At 36.6% G+C, this 15,729-nt stretch overlaps 1 protein-coding gene and 1 pseudogene across 1 annotated transcript; both read right to left on the reverse strand.

Annotated features, from left to right (window-relative positions):
• Positions 1 to 195: 195 nt before the first annotated feature.
• On the reverse strand, positions 196 to 1,950 carry LOC109007981 (loganic acid O-methyltransferase). Its single transcript, XM_018987903.2, has 3 exons — positions 1,810 to 1,950; positions 920 to 1,579; positions 196 to 667 (listed from the first exon to the last, which is right to left on the reverse strand). The coding sequence occupies exons 1-3, from the start codon at positions 1,945 to 1,947 to the stop codon at positions 326 to 328; spliced, it is 1,140 nt and encodes a 379-aa protein (XP_018843448.2). The 5' UTR covers positions 1,948 to 1,950; the 3' UTR covers positions 196 to 325.
• A 10,003-nt stretch (positions 1,951 to 11,953) lies between these two features.
• On the reverse strand, positions 11,954 to 15,684 carry LOC109007571 (annotated as a pseudogene).
• Positions 15,685 to 15,729: the final 45 nt, after the last annotated feature.

Here is a 15,729-nt window from a genome sequence, read left to right on the forward strand (position 1 = left end):
TTGGTCATCAGAAGCTAATTTATGTTGAGCACTTTTTTAAGTACTTGTATGTTAGATCACCATACAATCCTACCATATTTGTGGATATCGGTTGCTCTTCTGTCTACGTATTACTCTGGGTTTGTTTTTGCTTTCAACACTTAACTGTTCAAAATTCTCTCAATTAGCCACCCCTTTTTCTATTTACAATTTCATTTTTCAAGAATTGGTCTATAATTACATGAAACTGTTCAAGAAACAAAAAGCAAAATAAAAAGAAAAATATGCTGCATGATTTTGATTGGTGTCCCATTATTATTTGGTTTGAATGAAACTTAAGTACAGCCTAATCCTTGCGCTTTAGAAGGGCAAACAATATAATGGATTTATGGGTCTCTGGGTTTAAGAAAAAGGAGGACCCTACAACTTTCTCAGAGTAGCGATTAAACAACTCATCCATTATCTCATTCCCAAAATGCTTAGCAAATTCTCCTTCCAATGCTGCTCTCAGGTATAAACTACGCATCGAGGGATTTGGTAGGATGAGATTCTTCTTCTGATTATTCAAATTTTCCATCCTCTCAATGCTGAAATGCTTATTTCTTTCTATCAATGTCTTCAATCCCTTTGGGGAGGTGTAATAAACCGGCAAATTGAAAGAATCCACCTTTGCTTCACTGACTAATCCCTGCAGTTAAAAAACAGCCATCAGGGCTTAATTTCCGAACCACGTTCGTTCTATGCCTCATTAAGTTGGTACTGAAAAATGGTACTCCAAGCACTCCAATAATCGATTCCAAATTGTATCATATGGAACAGCGAGCGTATGGACTTTGCAGCAATCTCATAATGTTGGGTGAAGAACATAAAAAATCTTTCATGTTATCACTCTTCCTGGTTTAAATTTTAAAAGAAGAAAATAAAAGAAATATTTACTTACCACTTTGGCCATGTCCATTAGGCAAGATCCTAGAAGGTCAAGCTCTAAACCAGTAAATGAGTCAGATTTGCTCATGACATCGGGGACGGCAGGTATGAAAAGTGCCAATAGCCCTCCAACAACAAGCTCTTGTGCTCTAGCAATGAGAAAGGACTCCATGTCCTTGGCAAACCGAGTTGCATAGGCCTCCACAACTTCCTTTGGCGCATTTGTGTAGTGAATCCTCCCTTTATTCCATGCAGGAGAGCCCTCATCCATGACCTCCAAGGGGACCCTGGACAGCCAGTGTAGTGCATAAGAGGAGTGAATGAAAGGAAGAGATGCCTTTGGAAACAAGCGGCCATAGAAAGAACCCGGAACCCCAGCTGCAAAGTATTGTCTGTTGGGTGGGAGGGACTTGAAGAGAGTGCTGAAATCATTGGAGGCATGGTCATTGAAGAATACTACAAATTCTGGGATCTGAGTGTTTTGTCCTCTTGATCTGTATTGGATTTGAATGGCCTCTATTATGTTTTGTACTGCGATGAAGGTATTGGGACCTGTAGAACAACCCAAGTCCGCTATACACACTGGCTTCAGAGTAGTAGAAAGCGTGCTGACGTCTAAGTAATTGGCTATGACCTCTTTGATCACTTCTTTGGCAGCTTCCACTACTCCTCTCTACAGCACAAATAGTAGAATCCAGTGTAAAATAACTTTCTCTATTGTATTTCTACCATAATTTCATTCCGAAATTGCTTATAAATTGGTATAGTGTTCATCAGATTTCATATGCGCTTTAGATGATTCAATGAAGACCATTAAATATTGGCAGTGTTGTACAAAAACAAACGGGAAAAGAGGAAAAAGAAAAAGAAAAAACGTAGGCTGGACTGTTGAGAGAGTTGTACCTGATAGGTGGAGTTCAGAGCATAGCTACAAGGTCCCTCTCCTCCATTCATTACACACGACTCAGGCAAAGGATGGGTCTTTTCTTCCTCCATCTCTCGATCTTTCTCTCTCCGTCTCTCTCTCAAACAAATACACATCCACCTGCCATATGTTTCCGTGTGCGCGGCTTTTTAAGAGGTGTGTTGGTTAAAAATAAGGGTGGCTCTACAGGCACCTGGAGGCACCGTTAGTTAACATATATTTTTTAACATTTTTAAATATATTTAAAAAAAAATCATAATGAGGGATTACCTATTATTAAAATAATCACAATAATTTTAAACAATATTATTAAAATTAGAAAAGAAAATAAAAAATCATAACGATAAAGGTAAGAATGAGCGGTAAGAGTAGTATTTTTTTAAAACACCTATGAGACAACTAGGGCAAGAGATTTGGTTAGGGAGAGTGCTAGCGGGCTATCCAGCGGTAATCGCTGGGCGTATTGCTAGTTTTTTTTCCTTTTATTTTTTTAACAATTTTTTAATATCCTTAATTATTAAAAATAAAATTAAAAAACATACAATTTTATTAATTTTCATTTTCTTAACCATTAAGTAAAATTAAAATTAAAAAATGAAAATAATTGAACAGTAACTTTGAAGAGATTTACTAGCATTTTCCTTTGGTGAGTACCAAACCACGTGATTTACGCTATAATACATCTTTTAAATTCATTATATAAGCAAATGATTTTATTGTAATAATTCAAGTGTAATAGATGGGGCTAGGGACCCTATAATCTTCTCAAGATTTTCAAGTCTATGTGTTAAATAGTTAAATAAATGTTAAAAAAAATATATAAGGATTGGGAAGTTGAGACTAACAAAGTAGCATAGACCCTCTATTCTCTTGGTTAAAGATTACAATATTGTCCATGAAGGTGATTTTGTTTCGAGAATTGCCCGAAGTTTATACTAAAACCATACGTGAGAGATTGTCGAAGATGGGATTGCACTCTGAATAGATTGTTGCGATTGAAGAAAGTCTCATTCTCCTACTCCGTAGCCTTGGATAGGAGAGCATGTTAAATCGAAGTTTTCGGAAAAGTAGTAAGTTAGGCTGGAACAAAGAATCAACTCAATCACAATTTTGCAGTTTCAAAAAAGCACGCAGCTAGGTCCTGGCCTTGCACCGTGCACGCGTCAACTATGGAGGGGAATGAATGATCAGATCTTGAAGATCCGAGACTCAAGAATTTGATGGAGAATGACGTTTGAAGCTCTGACAGTGGGCGGCGCATGAGGTAGACACGATTGCAATTTTGCAGCGTTAGTCTTAAGAAGTGTGTTCAAAGTTGCAAAAGGCAATAGCTCAACAATTTTCTATCTCGGAAGAGGGAAGCAAGCACACCCACCTCAAGGGTAACGATCAAAGTTTTAAATTTTGTATTTAATTGGTTGGTACGGTTGAAATATATCGTTTCTATAGCGTAGTTGATACATAGAAGGATATAGTATTTTGTACCGGTTAGAATTTAAGCTGTTTCGACTTGTACCGGCCGATATTTCGGCCTTCACTTTCTTTTTTTAAATTTCTTCATACTGCAAGCTTATTTTTTGACATCCTAATTCTAATAAGACTATTTATAATTTATATATATAATTTATATATAATTTATTCATATATAAACTATTATTTTAAAATATAATTTATTCATATATAGACTATTTCGAAACGGCATAGGTACCGAAATAACTCGTTTCAATGCCTCGACCGAAAAGGTCACTGGTATGGTATTCAAAACATTAATAAGAATAGTTTGATCTTGCATTGAAATTATCAATTTTTTTAAACAAGTATTTTTATTAAAAATCCTCATTTATAGCAGAAGAAAATAGTAAAAACAACCTTCATTGCACCGAAAAAAAAATAATAATAATAATAAGAAGAAAAGCTCAAAACCCTATTACTTACAACGTATTACCGGCAATCCTATCCTATCCTATCCAATCTCAACAGGCCTGTTATCTCTTTTGCAGCCTGTTCAAAATTTGTCGTATTTTCTTTGGCACATTCTTTAGCAAGAAAATCAGCTACTTGATTTATTTCTCTACATATGTGTCTAACTACTATGTTCAACTCCTTTGTAGAGTAAGCAATTCTCTCCCAGTCTTCTTGCACAACTCACCCTGTCCATTTCACCAGTTAACCAACACTTGGGAATCAATTTCAACCTTGACATTAGACTGCATCAACATAATACCTGTTCGCAGACCATCAAGCAAAGCCTTATGACTCGTTTGAATAGTGAGATGAGATGAGATGATTTTAAATGAGTTAAATAAAATATTCTTAGAATAATATTTTTTAATATTATTATTGTTTTGAGTTTTTAAAAAATTGAATTGTTTATCATATTTTATATGGAAATTTAGAAAAATTGTAATGATGATATGAGATGAGTTGAGATGATTTTTGTATCCAAACAAGCCCTTAATCTCAACCATTGTGTTTGTACCACGGAGTGCATCAATCGTGATCTGTGCATTTATCAAAGTGAATGAGGAATGTATTCATTGAAATATTATTATCGTTCATTATTGTCGGCAGAACGATTCAAATCTCAGAATGTCCTCGACTCCTCGCCGCTCCTGACGCATGTACGTGCTCTTCCAGCTTGCTTAGGTTGTAATGTTGTGGCCCCGCAAATAGACCGCACGACAACGAAACCTTTGAAGAAGACAATCTTGGCGACATAAATGAAATGACATATGACAGAAAGAAGAACGCTCTGTTTCCTACTACATTTGAATGCCAACAAGCTGCCATAAAAATGTTGTTTTTTTTTTTAAAGGACAAACAGAAACAAATGAATAATCTTTTCAACCAGAGTAGGCAATACAAAATCTCAACACACCAACAAGTGCATAAGGCTAACAAGAGCTAAAAGAATATAACTCATTGAACACGATTACACAAAAAGAGCTGTAGGAATTCGTGTCCCATTAGAAATTGGTTTAGATGAAACTAAACCAGTTTAATTCTTTCACTTTAAAAGGACATTATGGTGGATTTATCAGTCTCTAGGTTTTAGAAAAAGGACGATCCTGCAACCTTTTTAGTGTATCTATTAAACAAATCGTCCATGATCTCATTCCCGAAATGCTTGGCAATTTCTCCTTCCAATGTGGCTCTCAAGTATAAACTACGCATTGAGGGATTCGGCAGGATGAGATGCTTCTTCTGGTTATTCAATTTTTCCATTCTCTCAATGTTGAAATGCTCATTGGGGGAGGTGTAATGAACCGGCAAATTGAAAGAATCCACCTTTGCTTCATTGACTAATCCCTGCAGTTAAAAAAATAATAAAAAAATGGCCATCTTTAAGTCTGAAAGAAACCAAAACTATTTTAGAAATACATACTAGAAACAGAGTACATGTTTGTGTATTTATATGCAGAGTAATTACATTCGGATGAGAACAAATCTTAGTAAATCTAAGATTGTTTACAAGAGGAGGTCAGGAGATAAACATTGAAATATAGATTACAATCATTCAAATTTAATTTATAAGATAGAGTCGTTGGAGATAAACTCAGAAGTATAGCTCACTGGTTTGATGTTGTTGGAGGTAAAATCGGAAATGCATCTTACTGGTTTCTCGCTAATCTTTGTTTGAATATCATCATTATCCTTAACATTCCCCTGCAAACTGGCGGGAAGATTGGAGATGGCCAGTTTGTCACAAAGGAAACAAAATCTATCAGTTGTATGCCCTTTGGTAAAAATATTTGCAGGTTGTATCGACGTCGAAAGGTGTTCCAAAATGATGTCTCTGTGTGCTACTTTTTCATGCACAAAATGGTAGTCCACCTCGATATGCTTTCAACATGCATGAGAAATAGGATTGAAGGCAAGTGCAAGAGCACTAATATTATTGCACCAGATCACAGGAGGAGATTCAAGAGATATTTTTAGTTCACATGATAGCATGCTCAACCAATACACTTTAGTTGTAACTAGTGCCATACATTTGTATTCGGCCTTAGTATTGGATTAGAGACCACCGGCTGTTTCTTTGTAGACCACTAAATAAGGTTGGGACCAATAAAAACTCCATAGCCACATGTTGAACGTCTGTCATCGGGATCACCGGCCCAATCCGAATCACAGTATGCATTGATGAAGAAGGAACCGGGTTTGTAAAAGAGGCCAAAGTCCAGAGTAATTTTTAGATAACATAGGACTCGCTTGGCTACTATCCAATGAGCTGTAGTTGGTGCTTGCATATGTTGGCAAAGTTGATTCACAGAGTATGCGATATCTGGGCGAGTAAGAGTCAAATATTGTAAAGCATCGACTATGTGACGATATTCTAATGGATCATGCAAGAGGTCTCCATCAAATTTAGACAACTTAGTACCCAAAACACAAGGGGCACGATAAGGACGTATGCCAATGAGTTTGACACGCAATAGATTAGTAATGTATCTTGTCTGCCGAAGATGCAAACCGGAAGAATCACAGGTAGCTTCAATACCCAAGAAATATGATAACTACCCAAGATCCTTCATGGTAAAGTCAAGCTGAAGATTAGAAATCAACTCATTAATAAAGGAGCTGTCATTAGATGTCACGAGAATGTCATCCACGTAAATAAGTAGGAACACATGTGTAGTAGATTCACGGTGGTAGGTGAATAAGGAAGGATCAACCTGAGAGCTTACAAATCTGAGAGATAAAAGGGCAGTAGATAAGTGATTAAACCAAGCCCGATGGGCTTGTTTCAACCCTTATATAGATTTATGCAACTTACACACAAATTTTGGATTGATAGGATCTTCAAAGGCTTTAGCTTGAGCCATATAAACTTCCTCCTCCAAAATTCCATGAAGGAAGGCGTTAGATACATCAAGTTGTCGAATGTCCCAATTGAATGAGACAGCAAGTGCGAGTACCATGCGATCTGTGGATGATTTAATAACTAGGCTGAATGTGCCATGGAAATCAATGCCCATACGCTGAAGATAGCCAACCGCAACTAACCGTGCTTTAAGTCTTTCAATACCAGTGTTTTTGGTACCGTACCATACCGACCGGTATATGCTGTACCGACCACTCGGTCGATACCAGTGAAGCGAGCGTTTCTTACTGGTCAAAATACCGGGTGTAGATGGTACAATCCTGTACCGGCCGGTATGCGATTCAGCAGATGGTAATTGGATTGAATAGATGGCATTTTTGAAATTTATGTAACCTCTTAGGGGCAAGTTTGGAATTGCACGTAACAATCACTTAGGTTTTCTTTCTTTCTCAGTTTCACTTTCGCCCAACGCCCCAAGTCCATTTCCTTTAGTCTGCAGGAGCAGCACACCTGCACCCGAGTCCCAGACGGCCAGCCAGCTCGTCGCACGTCGCCGTCCCCCTCGTCGCACGTCGCTGTCCGCCAACTCCGCCATCATCTTGGTATTTTTTTGTTACCTTTTTTTTTTAATAAATAAATTAAAATTATATTTTTATAGATGTTTTAGATTATATTGTTATAGTGTTTGTTTGTATTTTTATAGATGTTTTAGATTAGATTTTTATAGATGTTTTAGTCTTTTAGATTATATTTTAGAGATATTTTAGATTATATTTTTATAGATGTTTTAGTCTTTTAGATTATATATTTATAGATGTTTTAGATTATATTGTTACAGTTTTTGTTTGTATTTTTATAAATGTTTTAGATTATATTGTTATAGTTTTTGTTTATATTTTTATAGATGTTTTAGATTATATTTTTATAGTTTTTGTTTGTACTTTTATAGATGTTTTAGATTATATTATTATAGTGTTTGTTTGTATTTTTATAGATGTTTTAGTCTTTTAGATTATATTTTTGTAGATGTTTTAGATTATATTGTTATAGTGTTTGTTTGTATTTTTAGAGATATTTTAGATTATATTTTTATAAATGTTTTAGACTATATTTTTATAGATTTGATGAGTTTCTTTTTAATGGCTTACTTATAAGTGTTAATTTTTTATACTTTAATAGTTAAAAATGTCTAATTGTCAATCAACCGTTGGTATGACTTCAACTCCAACATTTGCTCCTGTAAGATCAGAAGATCCGGCATGATCCCATGGACGTACAGTGCCAGGGACAAGAAATAATATTGAATGTTTATATTGTAATAAAGTAATTAGAGGTAGCGGGATCACTCAGTTGAAGTATCATCTAACTAGGATTCCAGGCGATGTAGAAGCATATAAAAATGTCTCTGAAGATGTAAAATGGCAAATGAAAGAGTTGTTTGATGAAATGAAAAAAAGCAAAGAAAATAAAAGAAAAATAAGGACAAAGATTGGAGGCGATATAGATTTAACATCTGATGATATTGATGATAGTAATAATATGGAGGGACAATCTCAACTTTCAAAAGGTAAGGGGAAGTCGAAAGAATCTGGAACTGAAAAGTCAGTGTGGGGATTGAGTAGATTTTTTGCTCCAAGAACAACTCCTGGAGCCCAACCTTCAATTAAGAGTTCTATGTGTTCAAATGAGATTATTTTAAAAGCAAAGATGGCTGTAGCACGCTGGTGGTATGATGTTAATTTGCCTTTCAATGCGGCTTAATCCAAGTTTTATCAACCAGCTATCGATGCAATGACTGCCATAGGGCCAGGATTCAAGGGCCATTCTTTATATGAGTTGAGAGGAAATTTGTTAAAGATGGCTGTGGATGAGTTTCAAGATTATTTGCAACAAATTAAGAATGTTTGGAATGAGACCGGTTGTTCACCAATGATAGATGGTTGGACAAACCAGAAGCAACAATCAATAATCAACAATCAATAATTAATTTTCTAGTTTATTGTTCGAAATATACAATATTCTTGAAGTCTGTTGATACATCTGGCCTTAGAAAAGATGCTGAAACATTGTTTAATATCTTTGATGAGGTTGTTTAAGAAATTGGAGCTGAGAATCTTGTGCAGTTCATAACGGACAATGATGCAAGTTATAAAACTACAGGAAAAAAGTTACAACAGAAGTATGGCTCTTTCTACTAGTCCTCATGTGCAGCTCATTGCATAGACTTAATGTTGGAGAATTTTTCTGATCCAAGATATTTTCCCCTTATTGATGATAATATAAAAAATGCAAAAAAGATAACAAAGTTCATCTATAACCATGGTTAGGTTTTGGCATTGATGAGAAAATACTTTACCAAATGTCATGATTTGTGTCGTCTTGCAATTACAAGGTTTGCGACAAATTTTTTAAGTATCCAATGCTTGCTCTTGTTTAAGAAAGAACTCAGACAAATGTTTACTTGTGATAAATGAATTGCATCAAGTCTTTCTAAGAGTAACATAGGGAAGGAGATAGCTGAGATCGTTTTAGAAGATAAAGAGTTTTGGGCTCAATGTCAATTTATTGTTAAAGTTAGTGAGCGTTTGGTTCGTGTTCTATGACTTGTTGAAGGGGATGAGAAGCCAAAGAGAACATAAAAGCAAAATGCAATAACAAAGTTAATTTATTCAGTCCATTCACCCGGATCATTGATTCTAGATGGGATAGGCAGCTTCACAGTCCATTACATGCGGATGGTTGTTTTCTTAACCCTGGAATTTACTATAGCCCAAACTTTAAAAATAAAAATGATGTTGTAAGAGGTTTCAACAGCTGTGTTATGAACATGGAACTTGATCCCGATAATCAAGACAAGATCATTGAATAACTTGACTTGTATAAGAATGCAGTAAGTGAGTTTGGACATTCTTTAGCAATCCGCCAACGTGATAAGATTAATCCAGGTCTTATCATTTATCAATATCATTTGTTAAATAGTATAACTTTGTATTTTAAATTTTATCTTATTTTATTTTTATTTGTATTTAATTAATAATTAATAATTGCATTATTGTTATAGTTGCATGATGGACCCAATTTGGTTGTGAGGTTCCAATGCTTCAAAGGTTTGCTGTTCGAGTACTAAGTCAATGTTGTAGTGCAACTGGATGTGAGAGAAACTAGAGCACATTTGATTTTATTCATTCGAAGAAGAGAAATAGATTAGTGCATAAATGTTTGAATGACTTAGTATTTGTTCATTATAACTTGAAGTTGAGAGAGGTAAATTTTCTTAATACTAATGTTTTCACTGTTGAAAAATATATAACATTTTTACTTATGTTTGATTTTATTTTGACAGGAGCATAAAAAAGGGAAGAGATACTTTAAATCCAATCAATCTTGAAAACATTAATTTGATGGAAGAATTAGTGGGTGAAGAATCTAAGCTTCTTGATGGAGAAGATTTAGATTGGGCAAGTATTGAGGAACCATTAGCCTCACTAAATGAGGAAGACAATGATAATGTTGGTGTTGATGTTGATGATGGTGTTGACATTGATGAAAATATTTTGATTAACATGTCGAATCCTAATCCTTATTGTCTTTTTGATGAGGATGAGTATCTTTGATGACGTGGTGACGTTAATGATTTTATGATGATAATGTTACTGTTTATAACTTTATGTTAGTTGTAACTTAAAATTTAAGACTTGTATTGAGAAGTATTGAGTTAATGACTTATTTTGTTGTTATTTTGGAATACAGTTAATGCTTGTATATATATATAATTTATCCAGGTATAAATTATTTCGAAATGGTACACAAAACAGTACCAGTACCGAAACAGTATCGGTACCGAAATATTATTCCGAAACGGTACACGAAACATACCGGTACCGAAATATTTCGTTCTAGTGCCTTGACCGATACGACTTCTGGTACTGTATTCAAAATATTGTTCAATACTCCCATCTGACCGGCGTTTGGATTTAAAAACCCACTTACTTAGAACAATATTTTTGTTGGGTGGACGAGGACATAGAGTCCAAGTTTCATTCTTTAATAATGCTTGGAATTCACTCTCCATGGCTGCATGCCATTTAGGTATAGCCATGCTTGAGTATAGGAACATGGCTCGGAAATAATCACAGCTGCATGCAAAGCTCGAAGGGGGTGACGTGTTGAATAATAGAGATGAAAATCAGGATATATACGTGGCTTAAGATTTCCAGTTTGTGATCTAGTGACAACATGAGAGGAAGGAAATGAATTGGTAGGAGCCGTAGATGGGGACTCAAGGATGTTACGAGGAGATGAGGAATTGAGTGGGTCAGTGTTTGGCAAAGTATCAGATGAAATAGAAATGTCATTTTCAGAAAGATCAATTTCAGTGGGGATTATGGGAGTAGTTTGAAGTGGTAAATCTGAAGGGAAGGGAGAAGATAAAGGTTAAATGTGTGAGAGAGGAGAAGGAAGTAAGGATGGAGAGTTACCTATCGAGGGAATGCTGCTGCCAGAGTCTGTGAGAGAGGATTGTACACGAGCAGGGAACACAACCTCATCAAATATCACATTTCTGGAAATATAAACACGTTGGGAGGATGAATCATAGCACTGGAACCCTTTTTTATTAAAGTAATACCCAATGAAAATGCATGGTGTGCTACGGTAAGAGAGTTTGTGAGGCATGTAAGGCCGAAGACACGGAAAATATTGACAACCAAATGAACGAAAATAATTAAAATCCGGAGGACGGTGAAATAGACATTCAAAGGGTGAAGAAAAATTGAGAAATTTTGTAGCCAACCGATTAATGATAAATATGGAAGTTACCCAAAATTTCTTAGGTAATCCAGTTTAAGAAGAGTAAGTCTCATCTTAACTATATGTCGACCCAAGATTTCTTAGGTAATCCAGATTGCGCAAGAAGAGTAAGTCCCATCTCAACTAATTGTCGATGTTTCCTCTCGGCAAGACCATTTTGTTGATAAGTATGTGGACAAGATAGCCGATGAAAAATCCCATTATTACTCAGAAATTATTTAAAAATGGTGGAACAATATTCACCACCATTGTCACTTTATAATTGTTTAATGGGATAATTAAATTATTTTTCCACTAAGTTTTGAATTTGACAAACGTAGCATAAACATCGGATTTATTAGAAATGAGATATAACCAACAAAAGCAAGTAAAGTCATCGATAAAGATGACATAATAGAAACAACCACTTAAAGATGGAGTGGAAGTGGACCATACATTGGAATGAATTAACTCTAGAGGAGCAGTTGATTCTTTAGAAGAATCCGAGAATGGCAACTTTTTAGACTTACCTAGTTGACATGACACGCAAACAGACTTTTTATTGAATGAATCACTAACATGGAGAGAATAATTATTAAGAACATTATGCAAAGTAGCCGATGAAGGATGTCCCAAACGACAATGCCAAGTGGCGGTAGAAGCCTTGACCCCAACAGTCATGGTGAAAACATAAAATTTAGATGACGATAGCTGATAAAGGTTGATCGGGTACAATCCTCTATCATTGGGCCCCGTCATTAGCGTGTCCCCTGTCTTGAGGTCCTTCACATAATAATTGGAATTAGTAAGTTCAAATAATATATCATTATCCTTGTAAAATTTATTGATGGAAAAGAGATGGGCAGAAGCTTGAGGGCAATAAGTAACATCATTTAAAGCAAGAGTAGAAGGAGGAGTTTTAATAGTGGCATTACCAGTGCGTGAGATTATCAAACCTGCCCCATTACCTACACCCACGAAATCATTGCCTTCATAAGGTTGAGAAGTTGCCAAATTAGCCGCATCAGAAGTAACATGAATATTTGCACTCCTATCAGCGTACCATTGATGCTGATTAAGGTAGGTAGTATTGGCCTCAGCAACCATGCAACCAACTCTGTTGGAGGATGCCTCCCTTGAAACACATAGTTCATTCGGTTGAAGCAATCCAACGCCTGGTGATTTTCTCTTTTGCATATTTGACAAGGTGATCGAGCCTGAGAACCATTGAATGTAGATGAGGAAGCTGGCAAGTGAGGTAGAGGCTGCCGAAATGATGAAGAAGATGAAATTGAGCCAGGAGATTTGGATATACCTAAAGAAAGAGATAGATTGTTGTTGGTATTGCGTGCTCCTGGTTTGGAACCAGATTTGTGGGAGTAAAGAGTATAGGAACCAGTCTCGGGTTGAATGGTTTGATTGTGAAATTTCTGCAAGAGATCATAGTTGAGGAGCTCAGCATGAAAATCAGAAAAATGCATCGATTTTTCTTTTGCAAGCAGCATGTATGTTGTGACAAATGAATGAAAGGATGAGTTGAGTCCATTGAGTACGGAAAAGATCAAATTAGAATCCTCAACAGGTTTGCCAACTACTGATAATTCATCCGAGAGAGATTTGACTTCATCCAGAAAATTTTAGCACGACATGGTGCTTTGCTGAAGAGATTGGAGTTTTCTCTTGATGAGAGAAATCCGAGAGTTGGAAGGTGCAGCAAACCGTGAATTGAGAGCTTGCCAAGAAAGTCGAGATGTTTCCAAACCATAAATAGTAGAAACGATCGAAGGAGATAGAGATGAGACAATCCAACCAAGCACGGTTTGATCCTTATACTGCCAAACCACATAGACAGAGTTAAGAACACCTTGGGCGCGAAGCTCATCACTGGAATATTGAGAAGGGCAGGGATCGGAACCATCAACAATCCCCATCAAGCCATAGCTTCGAAAAAGTGGAAGTAATTAAGCACTCCAGACAAGAAAATTAGTAGCATCAAGCTTGATGGAAATAACTTGTGCTGGAAGATGAAAGGTAGCGGAAGCATTAGATGAAGAATCAGAAACAACCATAGGATCTAGAAAAGCATGAGCTATAAAATTCTCTGATACCATGAAAGAAACCAAAACTGTTCTAGAAATACATACCAGAAACAAAGTACGTGTTTGTATATTTATATGCAGAGTAATTACATTCGGATGAGAACAAATCTTAGTAAATCTAAGATTGTTTACAAGAGGCCAGGAGATAAACATTGAAATATAGATTACAATCATTCAAATATAATTTATAAGATAGAGCCATTGGAGATAAACTCGGAAGTGCAGCTCACTAGATTGATGTCATTGGAGGTAAACTCGGAAATGCATCTTACTAGTTTGTCGCTAATCTTTGTTTGAATATCATCATTATCCTTAACAAAGTCTCATGAAAATAGTGAACCGATATTACACTATCCAATCAGATCAGTCACTAAAAAATGGTACTCCAATGACGCCCATGTTCAATAATCGGTGCCAAATTGTATCATATCCAACGTTTCACCCAAGCTTGACCAATACTTCCCCACTAATGGCGAGAACTTTGCGGGAATCTCATCCCAAAATGTTGGGTAAAGAACAGAAACTTCATTCTTGTATCAATCAACATAGTTTAAACAAGAAAAACATCGTTTACTTACCACTTTGGCCATGTCGATGAGGCAAGATCCTAGAACTTCCGTCTCTGTACCCGTAAATGTGTCAGAATTGCTCATGACATCGGGGAAGGAAGGTACGAAAAGTGCCAATAGCCCTCCAATAACAAGCTCTTGTGCTCTGGCTATCAGAAAGGACTCCATGTATGTCCTTGGCAAACCAAGTTGCATAGGCCTCCACAACTTCCTTTGACGCATTTGTGTAGTGAATCCTCCCTTTATTCCATGCAGGAGAGCCCTCATCCATGACCTGTCTGGGGACCCTCGACAGCCAGTTCAGTGCACAAGAGGAGTGCATAAAATGAAGAGATTCCTTTGGAAACAAGCGGCCATAGAAAGAACCCGGCACCCCAGCTGCAAAGTATTGCCTGTTGGGTGGGAGGGATTTGAAGAGAGTGTTGAAGTCATTGGAGACGTGGTCATTGAAGAACACTTGGAATTCTGAGATCTGAGTGTTTATTCCTTTTGATTTGTATTTAAGATCAATGGCCTTTACTATGTTTTGCACTGCAATAATGGTATTGGGTCCTGCAGAACAACCCAAATCCACTATAAACACTGGGCTTAGAGAAGTAGAATGCGACTCGATGTCGAAGTGATTGGCTATGGCCTCGTTGATTTATTTTGGCAGCTTCCACAACTCCTCTCAACATCGCAAGTACCAAGTATTGATTATTACTTTGAATATTTATCATAATCAAGGACATGATAATCACTATGAATCTCAAAGGGATCCATTAATTCTGAAGTTATATAACTCAACCGGTCCGCTTGTTGGTAATTTCTGGGTAATTTTTATCAGTTTGGACAGTATAAATTGGTTTCTCTAGTTCTTCAGGTTTCGTAACGTAGTAGATGATTCAAAAAAGACCATCAAACGGCAGTGTGGCTAAAAACAGACAGAAAAAGACAGAGGCAGGCTGGAATGTTGAAAAGAGTAATGAGTATTACCTGATAGGAGGAGTTTCGAGCATAGCCGCAAGGGTCCTCTCCTCCATTCATTGCTTTTGATTCAGGTAACGCACGGGTTTTTTCATCCTCCATCTCTCACTCCCTCTCTCTCAAAAACACACACGGGCTCAAACAAATGCACACATGGGCTCAAGTGCATGTCTGGTTTTAGAGGTTTGTAAAAGTTAAGAATATGTTCAAGATCCGAGGTTGGACCAGAGATTCGGCGAGTACAATCCCATTTGTAGACGATTAGCCACTTTGATTTACGCTACATCAATGAATCTTTTTACATCTTTGAAGTAAGAGAGGGTGAGACTGATGTCCTTGATCGATGCATGCACTTTGTGATCAGTGAGAAATTCAGTCATCAAGAAATAATTCTCATTCATTTTTGACTTTTTGTCGGCAGAGAGATTCAATTCCCAGACTGACCTTCGCCCCTCGATCGTGACGCCTTAATTCCCTGCTCTTCCAGCTTGCTTTATAGATTGTAATGCCGTGGTACCTGTAAACGCTCCGTACGTAGGACATGAAACCTGTGAAGAAGAAGACAACTTCGGCTGGCCGATTAATGCGATAGAAAGCAAATATCAAACAGAATTTTGGCCACTGTCAGTACCCTTGAAAAGAACAATTCGA

Source organism: Juglans regia, chromosome 13 (assembly GCF_001411555.2).
Source record: "Juglans regia cultivar Chandler chromosome 13, Walnut 2.0, whole genome shotgun sequence".
Lineage (NCBI taxonomy): Eukaryota > Viridiplantae > Streptophyta > Magnoliopsida > Fagales > Juglandaceae > Juglans > Juglans regia.

Coding starts and splice junctions, on each gene's coding strand:
- LOC109007981 (XM_018987903.2), bottom strand. CDS start 1,947: ATGTGTATTTGTTTGAGAGAGAGACGGAGAGAGAAAGATCGAGAGATG. Junction 1,580..1,809: donor CTCTGAACTCCACCTATCAG/GTACAACTCTCT, acceptor TTTGTGCTGTAG/AGAGGAGTAGTGGAAGCTGC. Junction 668..919: donor TAATGGACATGGCCAAAGTG/GTAAGTAAATAT, acceptor TTTTAACTGCAG/GGATTAGTCAGTGAAGCAAA.